The sequence below is a fragment of the Siniperca chuatsi genome, linkage group LG1 (assembly GCF_020085105.1).
Source record: "Siniperca chuatsi isolate FFG_IHB_CAS linkage group LG1, ASM2008510v1, whole genome shotgun sequence".
Lineage (NCBI taxonomy): Eukaryota > Metazoa > Chordata > Actinopteri > Centrarchiformes > Sinipercidae > Siniperca > Siniperca chuatsi.
The window spans coordinates 10289992-10311822 of NC_058042.1; the positions used below are offsets into that span (position 1 = coordinate 10289992).

General features: G+C 37.7%; 2 protein-coding genes across 2 annotated transcripts in view; both read left to right on the forward strand.

Moving 5' to 3' along the window:
• Nucleotides 1–1276: 1276 nt before the first annotated feature.
• On the forward strand, nt 1277–6445 carry gatm (glycine amidinotransferase (L-arginine:glycine amidinotransferase)). The gene is made up of 9 exons (XM_044194692.1): nt 1277–1429; nt 2311–2529; nt 2705–2900; nt 3516–3706; nt 3977–4114; nt 4454–4618; nt 4745–4808; nt 4895–5011; nt 5183–6445. Exons 1-9 carry the CDS (start codon nt 1361–1363, stop codon nt 5293–5295), a joined length of 1272 nt encoding a protein of 423 aa, XP_044050627.1. The 5' UTR covers nt 1277–1360; the 3' UTR covers nt 5296–6445.
• An 11161-nt stretch (nt 6446–17606) lies between these two features.
• The window catches only part of pde8a (phosphodiesterase 8A), a 45628-nt gene continuing 41403 nt past the window's right edge, over nt 17607–21831 (forward strand). The window contains exon 1 of the mRNA XM_044203854.1: nt 17607–19136. Coding sequence (XP_044059789.1) covers nt 18984–19136 — 153 coding nt within the window. The 5' untranslated portion in view covers nt 17607–18983. The remainder of the gene's footprint in view (nt 19137–21831) is intronic.

Sequence of the window (21831 nt, forward strand, 5' to 3'; positions counted from 1 at the left end):
TACCAGGGATACAGAATGGTGGTTACATTTGTAAAACATTTATCCATAGAAGAAATAAGGCTTTGTGCAGGGGTTAAACCCAATAGTTACAGCCAGCAGCTGGTTAGCTTAGCTTAGCACAAAGACTGGAAATGGGGAAAACAGTTATGGCTATGTCCAAAGGTAACAAAATCAGCACCTCTAAATCTAACTAATTAACACATTTTATCTTGTTTGTTCTATTTCTTGCCCATGAGCAGTAACTCCTGAACTCTTGTGATCACTGTAAGGCAGCCAGCAGAAACTCCAAGAAGTCACTGGACTGTGTATATCAGCTGTGTATCTATCTGCTTGTCTGGATGTCTTTCTACCCCCTTGTGACCACAAATTGATTAATGCAGCTTTAATGATAAAATAGTTGATTTCACAAAATTCTCCTGGTGACCGTTGGACCAGTAAATGATGCTATTGGGAGCTGAAGGCATCCTCAGGGCATAGCCTATCCTTTGAACCTTGGGGATCAGCTAGAGATTTTTTTAGAGGGTGAGGTAATATCAGTGGTCACTGAGGTCTTAGGGTTGAGAAACTCTTGTGAGCACATTCCAGCCAAGCATGTGGTGACACAGCCTGCATAAGGCTATCAATCTGTTTGATTGTGTGAACTCCTTTTTCACCCTGCGCTGTGCTCTCCAGAGTGTGTTTGGTAATGTTCCCTGATGAAGTTATGTCAGTATTACTATTACTGTTATGATATTACACTGGATTCAAAACAGTCAAATAAGCAGGCATGACAAACTCAAACATTTTAACAGTGGCCATTTTTTGTGTATAATAATAACATATTAATAAGAGAAGGTTGAAAAAATCATTCCTTTTAGACTTGATCTTGGTGTTGAATTACTGAATAAATGTAATAACTAAAAGGCTCAATTTATGTGTTTATTATCTGTTTTTATGCAGTAGCAAACAAGATGTATTGCAGTAATTTGTATTTTATTTTGCAATGCAAACATGTCTTCAATCGGTTTATATTGTTTCTTAAATATTTCTGAGCAAAAATGACAGTTCCCAAGTCGCTGCTTTGTAGGAGAACAATACTTATTCTGCACAATGAAAATCACGATCATCAGATATTCTCCTTGGAAACTTTTAACACCAGTAGCCCAGCTGATAAGAATTTGCTGGCGCAAGGGATTGGGTTTCAGAAATGCTTTTTCTCAAGTCACGTTGCCCCACAACACGAAAGTGACCAATGGGCTAAGAGGCACGTAGACCCACTCCTATAAAGCTGAGGTGTCTTCATTTTTGAGTGCAAACTGAGAGGTGGATCCTGCTCTGCCGTTTGATTTCACTGACACACTCACTATTCCTACATTGGACAATGCTGCGAGTCAGGTGTCTGAGAGGAGGTAGCAGAGGGGCCGAGGCTGCCCATCTGATCGGAGCCATGGTTGGTATTATGGTGGTTTCATGTCTTTCATTTTTTTCCAAAACTTTTATACAAAGTACAATTTTTTTTTGTTTTAAAAAAAAATCAATCAGTCAATATGTGTCAGTCAACGTGAATAAAGAAAATATGTTCGACATTTTCGTCACTAGGCTTCATCTAAGCTGTCACTTGTGATCAGTTTAAATGATTTATTGATTCATTGTTTGTTTGCATCAGTTGACCAACATACAAAAGTCTCGAAAAGAAAATCCAATCCAATCGACTATTTGGGCTAAAAAGAAAAACACTGGTTATGTCAAACATACCTTATTCCAAAGATTGGTTTGTTTGCAATTGCTGAGAGAGCTTTTTTTTTCCTTTGGTCCCTGAGTGACAGTGAACAGCTGTTTGGCACAGATGCGCTCCAAAAGTGACGCCTGAGCTGCTCCTGAGCCAGCAGAGGCCTTACTGTCTGTGGAGATAACGCTTCTTAATAACACGTGTACTTTGGCACCAAACAAACTGAAGGCCTTTCTCATTGATATCCAAGGTCACTGTGATTTCATTTATCAGCCTACACCGTTTTACTGTATTTAAATTAACCTTTTTGTATGTGAGCTGCCAGCCGAGTCATTTATTCACTATATCACTTCTAATTTCATTTCATTTCTGGCGCAAAAATAAAATAAAAGAATAAACAAACATACAGGAATGGTGATTACACACAGCTAGTTTCGTTTACAACTAATACACAGATTGTATTAATATGTATACACTGTATTTTTATGTCTGAAAAGGTCTGTTAAATGTAAAAAACTTCTTTATGTCTGTAATGGTACTCCCACAGCACAAAACTGAAGGACATTTTCAGAATATATAAAAGTGCATTTTTCCCTCCTCAGCTTGGCCGGGCTGTGACTGGATGGGTGCAGAGGGCCTTCCAGAGCACTTCCAGTGCAGCAGCTGCACAGCCGCAGCATGCAGTTGAAGAGGAACATGTTTCTGAGCCTGTGCAGCAGGAATGTCCTGTCTGCAGTTACAATGAATGGGACCCTCTTGAGGAGGTGATCGTGGGTCGTGCTGAAAATGCCCGTGTGCCTCCCTTCACTGTGGAAGTGAAAGTAAGTTAGAATGTCAAGATGACTTCTGTGAAACATGCAGATAATGTCCATGTGTAGGCCACTGCTATGTAGGTTTCCTACCAACAAAGCATCAAAACTGGGAAATGATGACCTAAATTGAATTGTGAGGCAATGAGATTAACTCCATGTTGTCACATTGTAAACATCTCAACAGGCGAACACATATGAGAAGTATTGGCCCTTCTACCAGAAGTATGGGGGCCAGTCTTTTCCTGGGGGCCACTTGAAAAAAGCTGTGGCCGAGATTGAAGAAATGTGCAATATTCTGCGTCATGAGGGCGTCAATGTGGTCAGGCCAGAACCCATTGACTGGTCCCGTGAATACAAAACTCCAGACTTCACATCCTCAGGTAAAAAAAACAACTCACTGATAAGCCTTTTATATATATTTTCAATTCCCTTTAATATTGAATTTATACTTTTATACTCAGTGAAGTACAGTTTTGAGCTACTTGTACTTTACTTGAGTATTTACATTTTATGCTACTTTATACTTCTACTCCACTACATTTCAGAGGGAAATATTGTACTATGATCAGTTTATGAAATATGATGCATTTTTATAGATTAAAGTACGCAAAAGTATATATAGCTGTGAAAATTAGCTTCCCCTCAACCAGCTACAACATTAAAGTACTGTTTACTTGTTAATGCATCAATAATAATGGTCCAATGATATCATGATATATTCTATTCTGCCTACTAAGTGCTTTTACTTTTGATACTTTAAGTACATTTAGCTAATGAGACTGTGTACTTTCACTTAAGTAAAAGTTTGTATGCAAGACTTTTACTTGTAATTGAGTATTTCTATAGAGTAATGCTACTTTTACTTAAGTAAATGATCTGAATACTTCTCCCACTGCTGGTCCCACATTTATCTGTATAAAAGTGTTAAAGTGTCACATTGTATTTTTAGAAAATAGTCTATGTGAGCAAATCGTGTATTGTTGAATCTGTTGTAGGCATGTATGCTGCCATGCCCAGAGACATCCTTATGGTTGTGGGAAATGAGATTATTGAGGCTCCTATGGCCTGGAGGGCTCGCTTCTTTGAGTACCGAGCCTACAGACCTTTGATCAAGGAGTACTTCAGAAAAGGTGCTAAATGGACTACTGCTCCTAAACCTACTATGGCAGATGATCTGTATGATCAGGTGAGGGCTTATCTTGTGAGACTAATTTGAGATACCATACTTCCATGCTAAATGTTTCAAATGTGGACTGTGTAGTAGGACTAATGTTTTTTGAAGGATTTGGATAATGTGTTTAATCTCAACACAAAGTTAAACCTGCAATAAAACGGCTTGTTTAGGTTCTTCATATCACCTGTGAACCACTTTTCCCCGTGTTGTTTATTGCACTGTATGTGTCAAGAGACTGCTGAAGTCCTAGAGTGTAAATCAGTATTGTGTGATGTCATTCAGGACTACCCCATCCGCACAGTGGAGGACAGACACAAGCTGGCCGCCGAGGGGAAGTTTGTGACCACAGAGCACGAGCCCTGCTTCGATGCTGCTGATTTCATCCGAGCTGGGAGGGATCTTTTTGTTCAGAGGAGTCAGGTATGAAGGCCTAGAAGCCTGATATGGAGGGTGACTTTTCTTAAAGCACCCACAGGGGCAAATTCATTCTTATACAACAGTCTTTTGCTTAAATGTCAGACACGTGCAGAGCGATGTGCAGCATGCAGAATGAGAGATTAAAAAGCAGAGACTATAAAGCAACATTTTGCTACTGCTAAACTGTAGATGACATATACAGGTGTGAGCTTGTGAACACCAATTTACCATTTACTCACTCAATACAGGTACATAAAAGAATTAATTTGCATATACTGCATGGGTAACTCCCTCAAACCTATTCTACTGTTTATTATTATTTATTTTTATTTTTTTCTGCAGGTTACAAATTACATGGGAATTGAGTGGATGCGTCGTCATCTGGCCCCGGAATACAAGATCCATATCATCTCATTCAAGGACCCCAACCCCATGCACATTGATGCCACTTTTAACATCATCGGGCCAGGACTGGTGCTGTCAAACCCTGATCGCCCATGTCGCCAGGTACTGTAAGACAGGAAAGGCTCACAGTGTCCTGTGCTGCCCACTTGTGGACTGATACTTTAACTTGGTTTGATAAACACCACAAAGTGCCCCATGTTCACCACTGCTCTTTGTCCTTTACCTCAGATTGACATGTTCAAGAAGGCGGGCTGGACTATTGTGAAACCTCCGACACCTCTGATTCCTGATGGTGGGTACTAAAACTGATCTATTCTTACATAAGCAAAACATTTTAAATATTTACTGAAAAAAGACACTCTCTACCTTTCTATGTAGACCACCCACTGTGGATGTCCTCCAAATGGCTGTCCATGAACGTCCTGATGTTGGATGAGAAGCGTGTTATGGTTGACGCCAATGAAAGCACCATTCACAAAATGTTTGAGAGTCTCGGTGAGTTCATATATTTGAGTTTAATTTCAAGTTATTCCAGCTTATTTTTGCATCATTTTACATCCTTTAAGATTTCAGCAGATATTTTGATCTTCCAATCCATCTATGGAGGAAAAAACTCAGAAAAATAAGACTTCTATGTGGCATAATGATGCTGTGTTTTTGCTGCAGGTATCAAGACCATAAAGGTGAACATTCGCCATGCCAACTCCTTGGGTGGTGGCTTCCACTGCTGGACAACTGATGTCCGCCGCCATGGTACCCTGCAGTCCTACTTCCACTAGCCTTGCCAGAAATAGGCAGTTTTTATTGAGCTTTGAAGATTAAAGCATCAGTCCCGAATCTTAATACCGCTGTAATTGTTAAATCTTTATTGCCAGTCAATCATGTATGTATACACAGGTTAATAAAGGGTGGAGCTTTGTGATAAAAAATCTACTATTTCAACCCCTATCTTAAAAAGTATACACATTTGAAATTTGTGTGTTTGGGTGTCACCTGCAGCAACTCAAAGTCAAACCTGTGAACAGTATATTCTTCTAACCTGTATGAAACTAAAAAACTAATAATGGGGCAATCTTATCATGATAGGTGACACCAAAGTCCTTTTTCTGGACTGGGTCTTTATGTCCTAAATGAAAATGTATGAATTGTTTTGATTTGACATTGCTGTGCATCACAGTGCTTTTGCAAACAGCTCCGTTCAGATATAAATACATTCAATAGTAACAAATGAACATCACTTTACTTCAGTCAGTGATCTCAATATTAACTGCATTTCTGGCCTGGCTATTGTGAAGCTGAATTGTTTTATGGCTTATACACCTAAAAGTCATAACTTTGAGGACAAGGTACAATTTGGTATGTGAAAGTCATCAAACAAGGGCACAGGAGGAGAGAAGCTACATCCTCATGAAAAGTCAGAAACCATCAATTTATCTTTTTCCAAAGTTTTTTTTTTTAGTAAACAATATTAATTTCTTATTGCTAGTATTATATATTATTTTGTAAAGATTTTAACTGATTAAACAGACAAAGTTCTATTTATATTTTTCACACTCTTTATTGGATTTCCAGACAATTATTGTTTTTTATATATTTACTTAAGTATGCAGTCCATATCAAATATGTATACCTTTTACCTCTGCTGTTTTCTCCTATTGCAAATCTGGGCCAGTTACATGCTACTTGTCATTCTCACTGCCTGTCTGCTTTTGTGTGCAAACCAAAAATGCCTAAAGAATGTTGTGAAGATTCATGTTTTGATTCCTTTGCTGCATATACAGGTGGATATAGGATGTTTACCTCTTCAAGTCTGCCTTTATTTCTTTTGAAACAATGAATTCAAGGGAAGTTATGGCTCAACAGAGGCATGCAAGTGATGTTCTGTATTATGCAACACTATTAAATGTAATTAAAAAGAGTTGTGTGTCATTTTTGTGATTGTGCCTTTTTGTTTTGGATTATATTATTTGTTTTATTTAACATATTTGTTTTTGTTAATTGGACCATTAGTGGTGTGAAAAAAACAGTGCAGCATTGCATATCTTAACCTTTAATCCATGTCACAGAGATTTTTTACTTAAGTAAAATTATTAACACTACAAGTTAAAAAATACTTCATTACAAGTTGAAGTCCTGCAATCAAAAGTTTTACTTAAGTTAACATACAGGAATATTATCAGCAAAATGTACTTAAAGTATCAAAAGTAAAAGCACTCATGACACAGAGTGGCCACTTTCATGGTGTTATATGTATCATATTAATTATTTGAAAATTATTACTAATGCGTTAACGTGTTAGCATTTTAATGTCATCAGGGTGGAGTTTTTTAACTATTTAATATACTGTTAAGTAGTTTTATCAATGCATCGTATTTTAGAAGCTGATCATGTATTTTGGTTGGTTGGATATACTTAAGTAAGGCACAAATACATCAAAATTGCACTTAAGGACAGTAGTGGAGTAATTATACTTAATTACATTCCACTGCTGGATACCACACATTTAGTTGAATATAGTAGGCCATTGTGGGTCACACAAACCAGTGAACCTGGAATCTATTCACCTGGTTGATAAATGGCACCACATATATTCTAACACCTTTATGTCTGTAAACATTAACCAGGCAGAGGTGTCAGTGGAGGGGGAATATCGCATGATGTATTATCATGTAATGTGGACTACTGCCAATGCAAATAGGTGTGAACTTTACTGTAAAGATAACAACATTAACAGCTTCATGTATTTATTACTTTTAAGTTGAAGGCAACTCTTGGTAATTATTGCTTTATTTAGTGGTTATCTGGAAAAGAAAAATCTGTGTGGTTATGTAAAATGAAGGGCTAGGTTGTGGTCAGAGGTACTATTTTCACATAAGTGCAAAAACTCCTATTTTAATACTGTATAAATAATCATTTATTTATTTAATCATTTATTCACTCATTTAATGCTCACTCTGGTGAAAGGTCAGTCAGGTGAAATGTGCTCAAAAGTACATAAGTAGATCTCAATTGATGAAGTGACCAGTAAAAGACAAACTAACAGTCTCAATATTTTAATGTTTGAAGTCTGCAAGACAATATATTAGATTTGAAAATTAATAATGTCAGAGATAATTTTATAAATGATATCAATACAGTGATATGTTGTCTGATATCAATTAAATTTAAAATTACAACCTGCTGAAAAGGTTATGTAATAACAGAAAAAAGGCAAAACTATGAGAAAAGTAGTGTAACCGCATGTAGATGTCTGCATTCTACTGCCATCTAGTGGTAGAAATTACACATAGCACTGAAGTTATCAACTTTAGAAATAAAGTTTCTGAATGACACAATCAAACAATGATGTCACTGTGCAAATAAAATTTAGGTCATAACAGCGAATTCAGCTGTATGCAATGGAAAACAAGTCGTGACTTAAATATGAATATTTAATGTAACATTTCAGCATATGAAATTGTTTTCCTCAGGGTGCAAGTCATTTAACAGATTACATTTACACTGAGACGGCAACATACTGAAGGCATCCACATACAAGACAACATCCTAAAGACAGATAGATAGATTCTGATCCTGATTATGAAAGTTTGCACCCTACAAAATCTTTCAACTCAAACTCTCAACACTTTTTCCAAACCATCATTTTCAGCTTGAACCCTGCCACTCACTTTGTCACTATCCTACCCAATCATAGCTCCAAGTCATCATCTTTAGCCTGGATCTGTAGTGGTGGTGATGGGTGGTGGGGCTTTCTTATAGTCCAAAAGACCAGACTTGCCCTCCATAACCTGTTGGTGATTTAAACTCCTTCACATTAAATCTAAATTCCTTTTTTACTCTCTGTCTTGAACTTTAAAATGCTTCCATCTTTATGGCCAGTTGTTATTTGATTTCTTTTCTCAGCACTGCACTTAGACAAATCTTTTGAGAGCATCGCTTCATACTAAAGCCATATACTGTGGTGTCTTCTCAAGTGTGTCCAAAAGTGGACGCTTAAGACCTTTAATGACATTTCAAGTAAATAAGCTTTGATTTGTGACAAACTGCTTGAGGATTGTGATCTGATTGTGCTGTTAGGAGTACATTTTAAGCGACAAAGTCTGAATTCACAATTTCCTCAATCTAATTAATGTTTTTCCAACCCCACTGTGACAGCATATGACTTCAATGGGACCCAAACAGTTTGCTACCAGTAGACAAATCCTGACTATGTGAGGCTCTCTGACACTCAGCACGCTGCCTATTTAACTGATTCACCTTTGTCACAATGTGGCTTGGATCAGTCACTACAGGGTGAATGCTATCAGGCTACAGCTGTGGCCTGTGACGGGGCCTGCGGCTGCCTCCTGCACTGATAAATCACATTCAGAATCACACTCTGGACTGAAGGTGGCCGTGTGTCAGGACAGGTTCACTTGAAGCCAAGTCGCTTCTCTTCACAGCTGCTCAGTCGTACCTCATTTTTTCACCCTGCTTATATGTAGTCTTCCGCAGATGGATTGCTTGTTTGTACAGCTGCCTAATTGCGCAATACTGCAGCTGCCTGAACTGTCTTCAAACAGGAGAATTGATTGGGATCTGGTAATGATCGGGCTTCAATGTCTGCAGGAAAACAGCAGTCATCCTCTCAGATTCTCTTGACTAAGGGTGACTTTATAGTCTGAATTAGGTCCAGAACAGTCTGCCAGAGAGGATCCGCATGTTCAAATCTCTGGTAACTTGACCTTTAGAGGGTATACAAACAGTATATCAATAAAAGGTGTCTCAGAGAATGAGCAGAAATGTGGATTTTTCATCCATATTAGGGCAAACAATGGTATGTGGTCGTGATATAGGATAAGATAAACTTTATTGATGCCACGCAGGGAAATTGAAAAATAATTCATCAAAAATACAAGAAAAAAAATTTAATACTTTATACATTATAAACATCATAAAAGCATGAAAAAAGTATTAAATCCTATTTACACCAGCATAAACAGTTAACTTAAAGAGTGGGGAGGCACAGATGTTGACATACAAGCTGAATGCAATAAAAATGCATAAAAAGCTGAATGCAAAAATTGCACTTGAATCAGAAACTGCAGTTGGGTGGTGGGTAAAGTGTCTTGTGTCTGCAGATTGCAGGTTTAGCAGCTAAAAATATGGCACTTGTAGCAAAGTGTACAAGGTGTTTGTCTTAGAGGTGAACAATTGATCAGTGTGATTGACTTATAGGTCATGTAGTTGTTCTGGACTGCTGAGAACAGTTGTGATTGAATAGTCTAAAAGCAAAGTCTATACAAGCAAAAGTGGTTATTTGGCATGACTGGAAATTGTAAACAAGTGACAGTGGAACAGTAAAATCGTGCTTTTCTAATGTTTTACCTGCTTTAACATGGCATAAAAAGTGGGCATTTTCCTTTTAAAGTGGTTAAGAGTGGTTGCAGGTGGGGGAAGGGGAGGACAAACAAGCTTTCCATGCAAATCCACTACAGAGGTTGGTACATTTGTCCTGTGGTGGTTTGCACAGCAATCTTTCCATGAGTTCAGCAAGTCCCTTTTTTTTCAAAGTTGTCCAATGTCCTAACCATACTTTTGACTCACAGTGTAAACTCCTTAAATCTCCAGTGTTATCAACCAGAAGGTGGCTGGAGATTCTTTTGTTGCACCTTTTCACTTGTTTGCAACTCCTGTATTTATTGTCTGTTAATGCCAAAATGACAAAATATAGCACCTTTCAAAATAATGTAACAGTAGTCATAGTGACGATTGTATTCTTGTATGTGGATACTTACATAATAATAATAATAATAATAAGACCCACCTATTAAAGGGCTACTCCAGTGATTTAGTTGTCAGCAGGCAGACACGGGACGCGGAGGTAAGTGCAATGACGAGGGAGTTTATTGTAACACAAGACAGAAAAATGGGTAAAGCAAGTACAGTGGATACGATGGGCTGGAGCTAGGAGAGTCTGAGTTTTATCTGATTATGAGTAGTTTGTTCAGTCCACTGGAGAAGGGGAACAGGAGTCAGCAGTCAAAGACACACACATAGGCTGAATGGAGTCCAAAGTCCTTGGGGAATCTTCAGGGGAATCTTCAGGCGATACTGCGGTCGGGTTGAATCTCATAGTAGGTTTGAGACCAGACAGTGAGTGAAATGGGGGAGTGTGACTTTATAGTGTGGGGTTGGTGATTGGTGGCAGGTGTGTGATCAGTACTCAGGTGAGTGAGATCTGTTGATTGCAGTGGGTGGAGCTGGTGGTGTCTGTGTTGGCTCTCTGACATTAGTATTGCACTTCCATAAAATTGGGGGGACTTGTGAGAGACAGATTTCAAAATAAGGGAATATCCTGACTTTAAGTCAAGCTCCAGAAAAACTGGATCCTACATTTCCCATAATGCAATAAATAATAGCTTTTTGTTAGACCCTTTCTGCCTGATAAATGCTCACATATTTTAAACTCCAGGCCTTCAGTTTGTAATGCAGGCTTTCTGTTATGAATGTGTAGCTTCCAAGACTTCCCTCCAGGACTAGACAAAGTGTCAAAGAAGATATTTAACAACTGTTTTCACAGGCTGGACAGAACTAACCATGAAGAGTAAAGTAACCTTCATGTGTAAAAGTGGTGGAGTGCCTCTTTGATGTGTTGATTTATATCTAATTATATGTTTAATGACAAATTAGAACACTTAGACCAGGGAATGACCCACATTGGAGAGAGAAAGAGGAAAGAGTTTCCCCTCGGGGATCAATAAAGTATTTCTGATTCTGACATTTTCCAAAAAGATCCAAAAGAAAAAAGTACAATATTATGAGACATATATTCAATACACATCTTTGACTTCCCAGTCTACATATAGGCTCAAGGTAACCTATAAAAGGAGTCAAAACGGTGTGTTGAATCACTATCACCAGTATACAGTAGCTAACTGTAATTATATAAGCTTGTTATTAAATTAAGCTGGTTGAATTGGAAACTTTGCTCATTGCAGGTCACATTTTTTGTGAAGAAGTTTTTCTCTTTGTCAAAATGGTTTATTTATATCGTTAGAATTCCTCTGTTTATCATCCAAATAACACAATGTGATTTGTGGATTCTCTGTGTGTGTGTCTGTCTGTCTTAAGTATTCCTGTAAATTTAACTTTTCTTTTTTTTTGGATTACAGGAAATTGGATTAATGTTTGATGTGCTGGAGTTCATTAAAACAATTTCTTTTTATTCGAGACTATAAAACACAACATTCATTCAGCAACGTGTCATTGACCCAGAGCAGAAAGGATCTTGAGCTCATCCACGTCAGTGTGGTTTCATGCACAGCCTTTAATCTAATGCTTTGAACAAGGTGTCCTTTAACTTGTCTGTTGTAACCTGAATGACAGTTTTGCACTGGATCATGGCAAATAACAGCGTGTGGAACAAAGATACTGCAAGCACAACGTGTGCAGACAATACATAATACAACAGCATGACCACAGTGTAGTAAGAAAAACTGTTTATGTTTTCTGTGTTGTGTCTGGACGTACTGTGAGACACAGCCACTAAACTGTTTAAAAAGCTCAATTGTTCAATAGACACCAGTGACATGAAATAGAGTAGCTGCCAATTGCTATATTGCCCAGTTTACACCATTGTCTGCTGTAATATCCAGGGTGTTCTGTAGCAATTTGAAGTTTCAAGTTTAAAATTTGCCAAAACAGTCCTACATTTGCAAAATATGTGTCGATATACATGTTTTTACCAGGCACAAGTGTGGAGCACTTTGACTTTCTTTTTGAACAGTAGAGAACAAGTTTTCAATTTTGGTAATAAATAGGCCAACAGAAATATCTCATTTAAATTATTGTACTAAACCCTTAAAGTTATATAATGACTTGTGTGGAGAGATCCTAACTTGCTATTTTGAAAATAGTAAGAATTTGAAAATTCACCCCGTTGTCGCCCTCTAGTGGAAGTATCAGAAAAGACACTTAAGCAGACTACAATGCCCACTGCTTGGATTGTTGTCAGGCACTTGCAAGTAGTGATGAAGAGCACATTTTTGATTAAAATCAGTTGCAAACAACCAATATGGCCAAAGTGGAATCATTTTTTACTGTTGTACAGTCAATGTAGTGTTAGACTGGTGCTGCTGAGTGTGGCTCTGATCAGCATGAGTTGATACAATAAGGTGAGGAGCAGGTAGGAGGCTTTACTGTTATTATATCAGGAAGTTGGTGTGGGATTAATTCAGTATTAACTTTGATGAGATAAAACTGCTCATTTGTTAACATCATTTCCTTTCACATCTGAACCAGTATTTTTTGATCTAATGTTTTACCTGCCTGTACACGTGTCAAAGCAATGTGTTTTGAAGTATGTGTGGAATTAGTTTGTCCATGACCTTCTGCATGCTCATGTTTCTCCTGACTATGTAATGGTGAATTTGACTCTACAGTAGTTTTTCTTACTGTACCAAGACACAGGATCTACTGTAAGCCCACCTGGTGTTCTCTAACTAAAACGAGAACCTTTACAGAAGATGACTTTGAATGTTAGAAGAAACACTATCACAGTGGTGCACACCAATTGTTTGATGCACTATATGTTTCTTGTGCAGTTCCTTTCAAAATGTTCCTTCCAGGGCCTCTTGATTTCCTGTTACAGTCACAGACAGAGAGGATGGGGTATCAAAAGAGGAAGGTGAACTAGGACAGGAGGATTAACTAGGGCTGAACTCCTTTCAGTGAATGGTAATGGAGCACTTAAGCTTCATACACTCTGACCAAATGCTCCCTCAGCTGCCTAAAAGATACTATATATGCCCAGGATACATCAGTCATCTTTTTTTAATTGTACATTTTCAACCACAGCTACAAATCCGTTCACCTCTATTATTTTGGAGAGTGAGAGAAGTCTCAAAACATGTCTCAAAATCCCTGCAAAACGTTCTGCATGGCAAAATACAACTAGGGTTAAATGGGAAAATGTTTTTTTCTGATTTTGGTGGACTGACTCTTTAAAGAACATTGTCTTCTAACTGTCTGCTAATATGAAAATGTTGCAAGGAAATGCATACATGTATGCAGCTTCTTTTGCATCCACCTACTTCTTTACTGCCTGCAAAAAGGTGGTAAAAACCTTATACTGTCAGAAATCTCAATAACTAAATTAATTTGATTGCAATTCCCACTAAAATGAATTAAATGAGTGGTGGGGAATACTTTCACCCGTCAAATCAAATTTTAGATAATCACAACCAGTTTTCAGCTAATTCTGATGAAAGTTATGGGAATAATAATAGTTTATGGGTATTTCAACTTCGATTTATTAGTTAGAGGGAAATGAAACAAAAATCACTTTTGTGTTATTGGGAGCTGATATATTAATTTTGAAAGTCTAATATCAGAAAGGCAGTTGTTTGTTGGTCCGAAAAGCTATTTTTATATCTGAAGACATTTCAAATATACTGTACAAGTTTCAGTCAATATCAGGCTAATTTTCACGTAACAATTCAATACTGTGATCTTTATTTGGGTAAGTATGCAAGTTTGTGTATTTTAAACTAACTTTAACGCCAATTATAATTAGAGGAAAAGGGATTTTATTAGCAATACAGGACAGTTGAAAAATACAGGACTGACACCACTAAACTTTACATATAGTGTGGACAAAACATGCTGTTTGACAGTAAACCAAACATAAACTTTCCTACAGTGGCCCAGCTAAAGAATGTAGCAGCACAAAGTACAATGATGAGAACTGAGAGCCAAACACACATAAATGACAAAAGTGCAAATAAGGCAACAGTAAACTGTAAACATGTCATCCCCTCATGAATAATGCAGCCAGTGTTACTGATAGCTTATAAAGAATTGAGCATGACCTGTCAGTGGATTAATTTATGTGCTGTCATCTGTCATATATCTAACATAGATGTATTTAACACTTGCATTCTTTGTATTAAACTGGTCTGTATTTGTTTTAGCAAAGCAATAAACCAGTTGAGACCATGATTTACAGTGATTTTAAGGTTTCATGAACTGCCTAAGCAACTTATCCCAACCACACCCTCATGAGATTTGTTGCTTAAAGCTCCAAATAGAAATTATTATTGATACTAACATTGAATCAATAATGGTCTATAATGTGAAATGGTTGCTAGTATTGCACATCCCACTGAGAATTAACAGCTGCTCTGTGCAGACTTTTAGCATGTAGAAGCTCATGCTAAACACACAGGCGTCGTTTGACATGTATTAGAGGGGAACTAAAGGGCAGTTTACTTGTCATGCGGAGTACTACTCTGCCTATGAGGACTTTTGTTAAGTCTAAGAAAACAACCCTGATGATGTTATCAGGTTTATCTTAACTCAGCCTTGAAGACTACAAATTTATAACAGAAAGAGAGAGGGGTTCTAATGAAAAGATGCTATTGGTTGCATTATGGGAAATGTAGGATCCAGCATTTTTGGAGCTTATACAGACTATAGTCAGGATATCTCTGCCTGTTCGATTTTAATCGTTCCATTTGCAAGTTCGCCAGCTTTAGAGAAGTGCAATACTGAATTGTTGGAGTACCCCTTTAAATCATCCACGTCTTTTATTTTCTGCCCACACATCGGCAGCATCTTGCATGTCAATGCATCGGAGTACACCACTGCCCTTTTTCTCAGTGTTGACACACGACACTGTCAGAAAGGTAATAATTCTAATTTATGTTTATTATTGAGGTCGCAGTGGGTGGTGGTGTTGTACAGGAGTGCATTATATTGGCACATTATATGGGTGTTTCTAATATTCTGGCTCTCTCATGTATGTAAATGGGGTGGCCAAAATATTAGAAACACCTCACAATATAATGCAGTCCAGTTCAACACCACTACAACCTCAATAATAAACACGTAGTTAAATTAATACCTCTCTGACAAAATGAACATTATTATCTTTGTAAAGGCAGAATTTATGGCAGAGCTGTTGTATTAGATCACATTAGATTGTACAAGTGTACCTAATGAAGTGGCCGGTGAGTGTATGTTGGCTGATAAGTAACAAAAAATGTTTTGTTTGTGATAGTTTGGAAACTATTACATAGTTTGTCCACCAGAGGGCAATGACAAGTTCATTTCTCAACTATAAAATAATCTGCTCAGTCAAGGAATCTTCTATCAAAAATGTTTGTTTATGTGATCCATTTGTGTTAACAAAAAGGAATATTGGCATATATTTTGAAAAGTGAGGTTTAAAACGAAATCTCATCCCGACAGAGTTATTGTGAATCCCCACAAGCGGCAAATGTCACCGATAGGCTGAAGACTCTTAATAGTCAAAATAAAACTGATAAGGAACACAAATAAATACAGTGCTCAAGGGAAAGAAAAATGTGAACAAATGTGAAATGGCAAATAAATATTTAACCATGTGCTAGGATCAAGAATTTGAAAAAATAAATGTGATAGTAAAATATGTTTTTAATTTATTTTATCAACTTGATTGTTGGTAAATGGGGGGAAAAATAGTTCATAGTGTTTTTTACAAACTAATTATTTAGCTTGAAAGTATTTTTGTTAAACAGAGGTGTCAACTTTAAGTTCATTAAAATATATAAAAACAGTGTTTGCACTGGAGATCATCTACAGTGAAATGAGGACAAAATGATGGAAGTATATAGTTTTTTGTATTTACTTGATCATACGATGAAAAGCTGAAGCAACAACATATAGTCACCAGTCATTTCCAAGTCACTCTAAGATTGAAAAATACAAAATATGCTTTAGACAGCCAGATGTCCACACCAATACCTACCGTACAGTAATAACTCCATAAAGTAACACTATAGCAATTATAGAAACATTTTGTTTACTGTCAAAGTCATGGGCTAGGCTATAATGCACTCTGCAGTCAAAGCTCATGACACAACACAAGGTACAGTAAGCACCATAGTTGAAGACTGATGTTGTGTTTGATTGTACTGAATTATACCATATTACATCCATATACGGTAATATTTTGTTTCCTGGGGAAAAGTACATTTGACAATATAATGTAATTATATAACTAAAAAAACTATAAACTACTGCCTTGTAATTACTAGACTTGAGACAATAACTCTCTCACACAATCTCAATAAAAATGGAGCATTATGAGTTTAATAAAGTATTATTTGCAGAAATATTATACTGTATTATATTAAGGTATTTGTGTTCATGTATTATTAGGGTAGTTTAAAATTTAAGGTTAAATAAAGTGACAGTTGCTGAGCCTGCTAAGAGGCTGTGAACATGAACACCGTCATGAAATGGAAAAAAGTGTCATAAAAAAAAACAGACATTATGAAAATGTGCATTTTAAAAAAGAAAATATTATGAAGAAAGATAGAGATGAAATGAGGAGTTGATTAATTGATTAGTTAGTTGACAGACAATTAATCAAAAACTATTGTGACATCCGACAAATCATTTGGGTCACTTTTGTGACCAAACATTTGCTGGTATCAGCTTCCAAAATGTGAGGATTTGCTGCTTTTCTTAATGTTATATATTAGTAAATTGAATACTTTTGTAGTTTGGACAGTTGGTTGGACAAAACAAGCAATTTGAAAGCAACACATTGGAATTGTGATTGGATGTTTTTACTATTTCCTGAGATTTCATAGACAACATGAATGATAAATAAATTGATAAAATAATTGTCAGATTAATAAATAATGAAAATAATCATCAGTTGCAACCCTGATAATAATTAACTCCAATAGCCTAATCCAGTCACTGATTAACTAACATTTCACAATAATCAACTGATTTTTGAATCATTTCTTATTACACAGTCTATTAGTTCATTTATATATTTTTCTGTATGTTTTTTAATAAAGCGCCATTAAATGTAATTAATTTGGGCGCAGTTGGTATTCCATAGACTTGAGATGCGACCAAAAACGTTTTACTGCGTGGAAAAAAAAATGTTTAACTGCCACTGTAAATTACAGCTATTGTGCAATAGAACCGTGGAAAACCCCACCAAAAACACCTTTCACCCGGTTGGCAAGTGCAATCTGCAATAAATGTTCAGCGTACCTGCAGCAGGCTCATTGTTGTCTGTGTGTGCTCTTTTCCTCCTTTCAAAGTTCCCACGGAAAGCAGAGGACCACCCAGCGGCGCAGAGCACGACGCCGATTAGCTGCGCGGAGCTCATTTGCATTAACGTCAGTAGAGGCTGTAGGTCAATCCTTGCGGGTGCTTTTATTGGATGTGCCGCTGTCAAGCAGTGCTGAAGAATTGGAAGGGCAAACGCCAGAAAAGGCAGAGAAAAGACAAACATAAAATCAGAATTATATAGCTCGATTCTGCCTTATATCCGCTCTCGTCAACCGTGAATAATCCTGCCGTCCCAGATTTCAGATCCGAAACTTGTGGACACGGAGCGGCTTTGTTTTTTTGTTAGAATTTTTTTTCACTGTGTGTCTCTCTCAAGCGATTGCATTCTCCAGAGGGGGTACCTCCACATATTACAATCTGACAGCCTCTACATCCTCCTCCTCCCCTACAGAATGAGAGAAAATCGCGAAGCCTGGTAACACTGTAGCCAATTGCACCCTTGTTTGGACCTCATATATCTGGCGGATCATCCTCAACAGGGCAGCGGATGCCTGAATGGAGATTGCAAGCCATCCACCAAGATCTCTCGGCTTCTTAAATTGGTGAATTTGGGCTGATAAATGGAGCGTTCTGCCGGACTACATGACATTATGTTCTACGGAGGGTGTTTGACATCGGAGCGACTGGCCAGATTAACACCCTGCAGTGTGAATATTTCAGCCTGTTGATGATGAACCGCTCAGGACTGGAGCAAAGTGTCGTGAGAACCGGTTTATGGCCCGTGTCTTGAGCTGAAGTGGGCAACCAGATTGTTTAAGAGAGAGAGAGAGAGAAAAAACACATTTTGATGGCTCCGGGGTGGGGGAGGACGACTATACATGAAACCTTGGACACAAAAAATGGATAAAACTATTGCATGAAGCTGGCGGGGGGACTGCATGGTGTGTTTTTAGGCCTACTTGATAACAGTGAAGTTGAGGAAAAATGAGAAAATGGTGATGTGGTACGAAGAGGAGCCGGAGTGAGGGATAAAATCGTCCATGGGGATCTGAGCAGCTCAGCTGAAGAATAACGGAATCCAAGTTTTCGTGGATAAGACAGCTGCTTTGATTAAAGACCTCCAATTAACTTCATGTGAAAAGAGAGGGAGGAAATCAGCTTCCTGGTCGGGGGGTGGGGGATAGAAATATATTATTCATGCCGTGTGTCAGAGCAATTGGAGAACCGGCTTTGCTGTGGCCTAGATGATACATATATATGTATTTATATATATATTTAAAAAAAAAAAAAGAAACCATAGGAGGAAGAGTGGCCCTTAAAAATACAAAAAAGAGAGGGCGAATGACACTCGGGTAGCCTCAAAGTAAAGCACTTGCGCAAAAAGAAAAAGGCTGAAGTGGGTTGAAGCATGGGCTGTGCTTCAAGTATTCATATCTCTGATAGGGTGGTCTACAACAGTGGAAAAGAGTCCGAGGATTCCCACTCACCCCAGCAGACTAATACCACTCAGCATCAAGGAAATCCTGCCTCGGGACTACCCCTAAAACCCCCGAGCTGCAAGGTGAGGGAACCTACATTCATTACATTTACAGAGACACAGGAACAAAATGTGTGCCAGAGTGAGAAGTGTGTGTGTGTGTGTGTGTGTTACATAAAATTGTTCTGCAAAAGGCCTTTAACTATATGGTTCTTATAATACATCATACAACCATCTTTCTAAAACTTGTATATAAATTTTAATGGCAATATTTTAGAAAAATATACAGTAGATGTCACTAAGACACTAAGACTGAAGGGGGGGGACTATAAAGTCACTATAAATGTGACTATTCAGTACAATAGGCGCAGCTGCTATATTGTAGTTTATTTAAATTTAGATCGACATAGCTTTACTTTCATTTGAACTCCCTTCAAACAAACAAAATTCCATGCTTGACATCACAACGTTGCTGCTTTTTTTAATTTAGAGGAACTAGGCCATGATGCACACTCAGTGAAAAGTCGTGGGGTCACAGGCCTCCGCACTAACCTGCGGTATTGTTCTCTTCTCTTTGTAAGAGTCGAGATAAAGCAAATTTTATTAGCAGTACTCAGTCGCTTTATATGTACACGATGTGTATAATCTTACTGCTGGAGTAATGCACTTTATAGAACCAAAATCTTAAGCATGAAGCATTGACATCTGTTGTCAAACATGGTTCTTTTCAGGTGACACAGCTTTGGCTTCTGCTTCACCTTTCCACCAGTAATGCTTTTCAATAGGATGCCCTCTCTTGTGGGATCTTATCAAGCCCTAAACCTTGTGTTTCAGGCATAAAATGTAATTCATAGAAACATTTAACTGTAAGTGTTTTGTAAAGTGGACGGGGATATGTGAATGGAAAGTAGGGGTAGGTCGGGAAAAGGATTGAGTGACATAATAGCAAAAAGTTTGCCATCAGTGTGTTACATCATCGCAAAAAATAACAGTCCCATTTGTGTATTGGACCGCAAATAATTACACTAACAGAGGATAACAAAATGTACTGCGCCTGCTTATATGCAGGGACTAAATAGGTGTTTCTAATCAAAATGATGATGATTATTCTTGTTATTATTTGGCATTTATGTATTGTGTAAGAGGTTATGCACATAAGAACAACCTGTCACTATTATTCAGATTAACAGGCAGATGTGTGTTTGGAGGTGAGAAAGATGTAATTGTTTGCAAACTCCTGGTTTTCATGTGTGCTGGCAAAAGGCCTCATCCCATTTGTAGAAAACTCTCTAAATGACGAATAATGATGTAGAAGCCTCAAGCAGTGTTACATTGATAATAAACTCAAAGGAAGCTTGCACTCTAATGTTTGCATGTACATCTGCAGGCGTCTGCAAACACAAAACATCCATTAAAAAAAAGTGTGATCTTGTGAATTTAGTAGTGCATGAGTGCGTCTGTGTGTTGGTTGTTTTCATGAGTATGTGTGCATTTGTCTGACAGACCGCAGGCTATTTGAGGGCCTCTGTCAAGCTGAATTTTGTGGCCAAATGTCACTGCAGGATGCAGTGAGAAGTCAGTGTGACAGATGCCCCGATGTCAAGGCGCCCACTGTGCCGTTGATTGAATTAGTTCCCTGATTGAGTTAGACTAATGGTATACAAATCTCCTTCAGCTGGAAATGGTTAATCCCTGTTCTGTAAGGTGTCATCTTTAACGTCCTCTGTATTTGTCCCCAGTGAGCTGCCAGGCTTAATTTTACCATAATGTATAGAAAAGTAAGTTATAATCAAAAATCAGCTTGCTGTGATGCGTGCAAGGCTCAGTGATACATGCTGCTGCTGCTTGTTGTAGCTCTTTTGAGTTCTTCTCCCTATAAGAGATCAATAACGGCTATTGATTGGTCTGGAATATTTTGTGCATGCACAAAATAGATTGAATAAGGCCTTTTGCAGCACGTTGTCATTGCAAAAAGCACACATTTCTTGCATTTCATTCGGAATATATTTGGGAATAGAGACTTCAAGATGTCACGGTTATATTTGAAATAGTAGAGCTGCACCAGATCCCAGTAGGTGTCAGTAGAAAGTAGACCTGAAGCGATTAGTTGAATAATCGATTACTTGATTGACAGAAACTTAATCTGCAACTATTTTGCTAACCGATTCGTTTTTTTAAGTAATTTTTTAAGCAATAGTAAACATTCTCTGGTTCCAGCCTCTCAAATGTGAGGATTTGCTGGTTTTCTTTGTCTTATGTAATTGTAAACTGAAAGTCTTTGGGTTTTAGACTGTTGGTTGGACAAAACAAGCAATTTGAAGATGTCACATTGGGCAATGACAATGAAAGTATTTGTTTGTTAGCCCTAGTAGAAAGGATAATAGATCTATGTCCTCTCAAATAGTTTGTGTGTCTAATTATTATATGTTTTGCTTTTAGTCTCTGTGTGCATGTTTGTGCCCTGGCTTATGTCATTCTGACTCTGAAGGGAGCGCACACATCCATCCCCTAAAGGATAATAATAATCCTCCACATCTATACACAGCTGGCATAAGCTACAGTAAAGTGCACAAGTTTAGCGTATTACAAAACTGAATTAAGCAAATGTTAAAACTCTGCTGTATCTTTGCTTACATTTTCTTTTACACTTAGAGAGCGAAAGAGAGAAGGGGAGAGAACATGTGCAGGCGTCTACAGTGTGAGAAAGATTCAATAGAAGTTTGGGAGTGTGATGTGAGTCTTTGTCAAGGGTACGTTACCATCTGGGCTGCTCTGGCGA

Bases quoted from the DNA above. Each gene is read 5' to 3' on its own strand.
- gatm (XM_044194692.1), top strand. From the start codon at position 1,361: ATGCTGCGAGTCAGGTGTCTGAGAGGAGGTAGCAGAGGGGCCGAGGCT. The intron at 2,530-2,704 runs GTAAGTTAGAAT...ACATCTCAACAG, and splicing joins CCTTCACTGTGGAAGTGAAA to GCGAACACATATGAGAAGTA. The intron at 4,115-4,453 runs GTATGAAGGCCT...TTTTTTCTGCAG, and splicing joins TTTTTGTTCAGAGGAGTCAG to GTTACAAATTACATGGGAAT.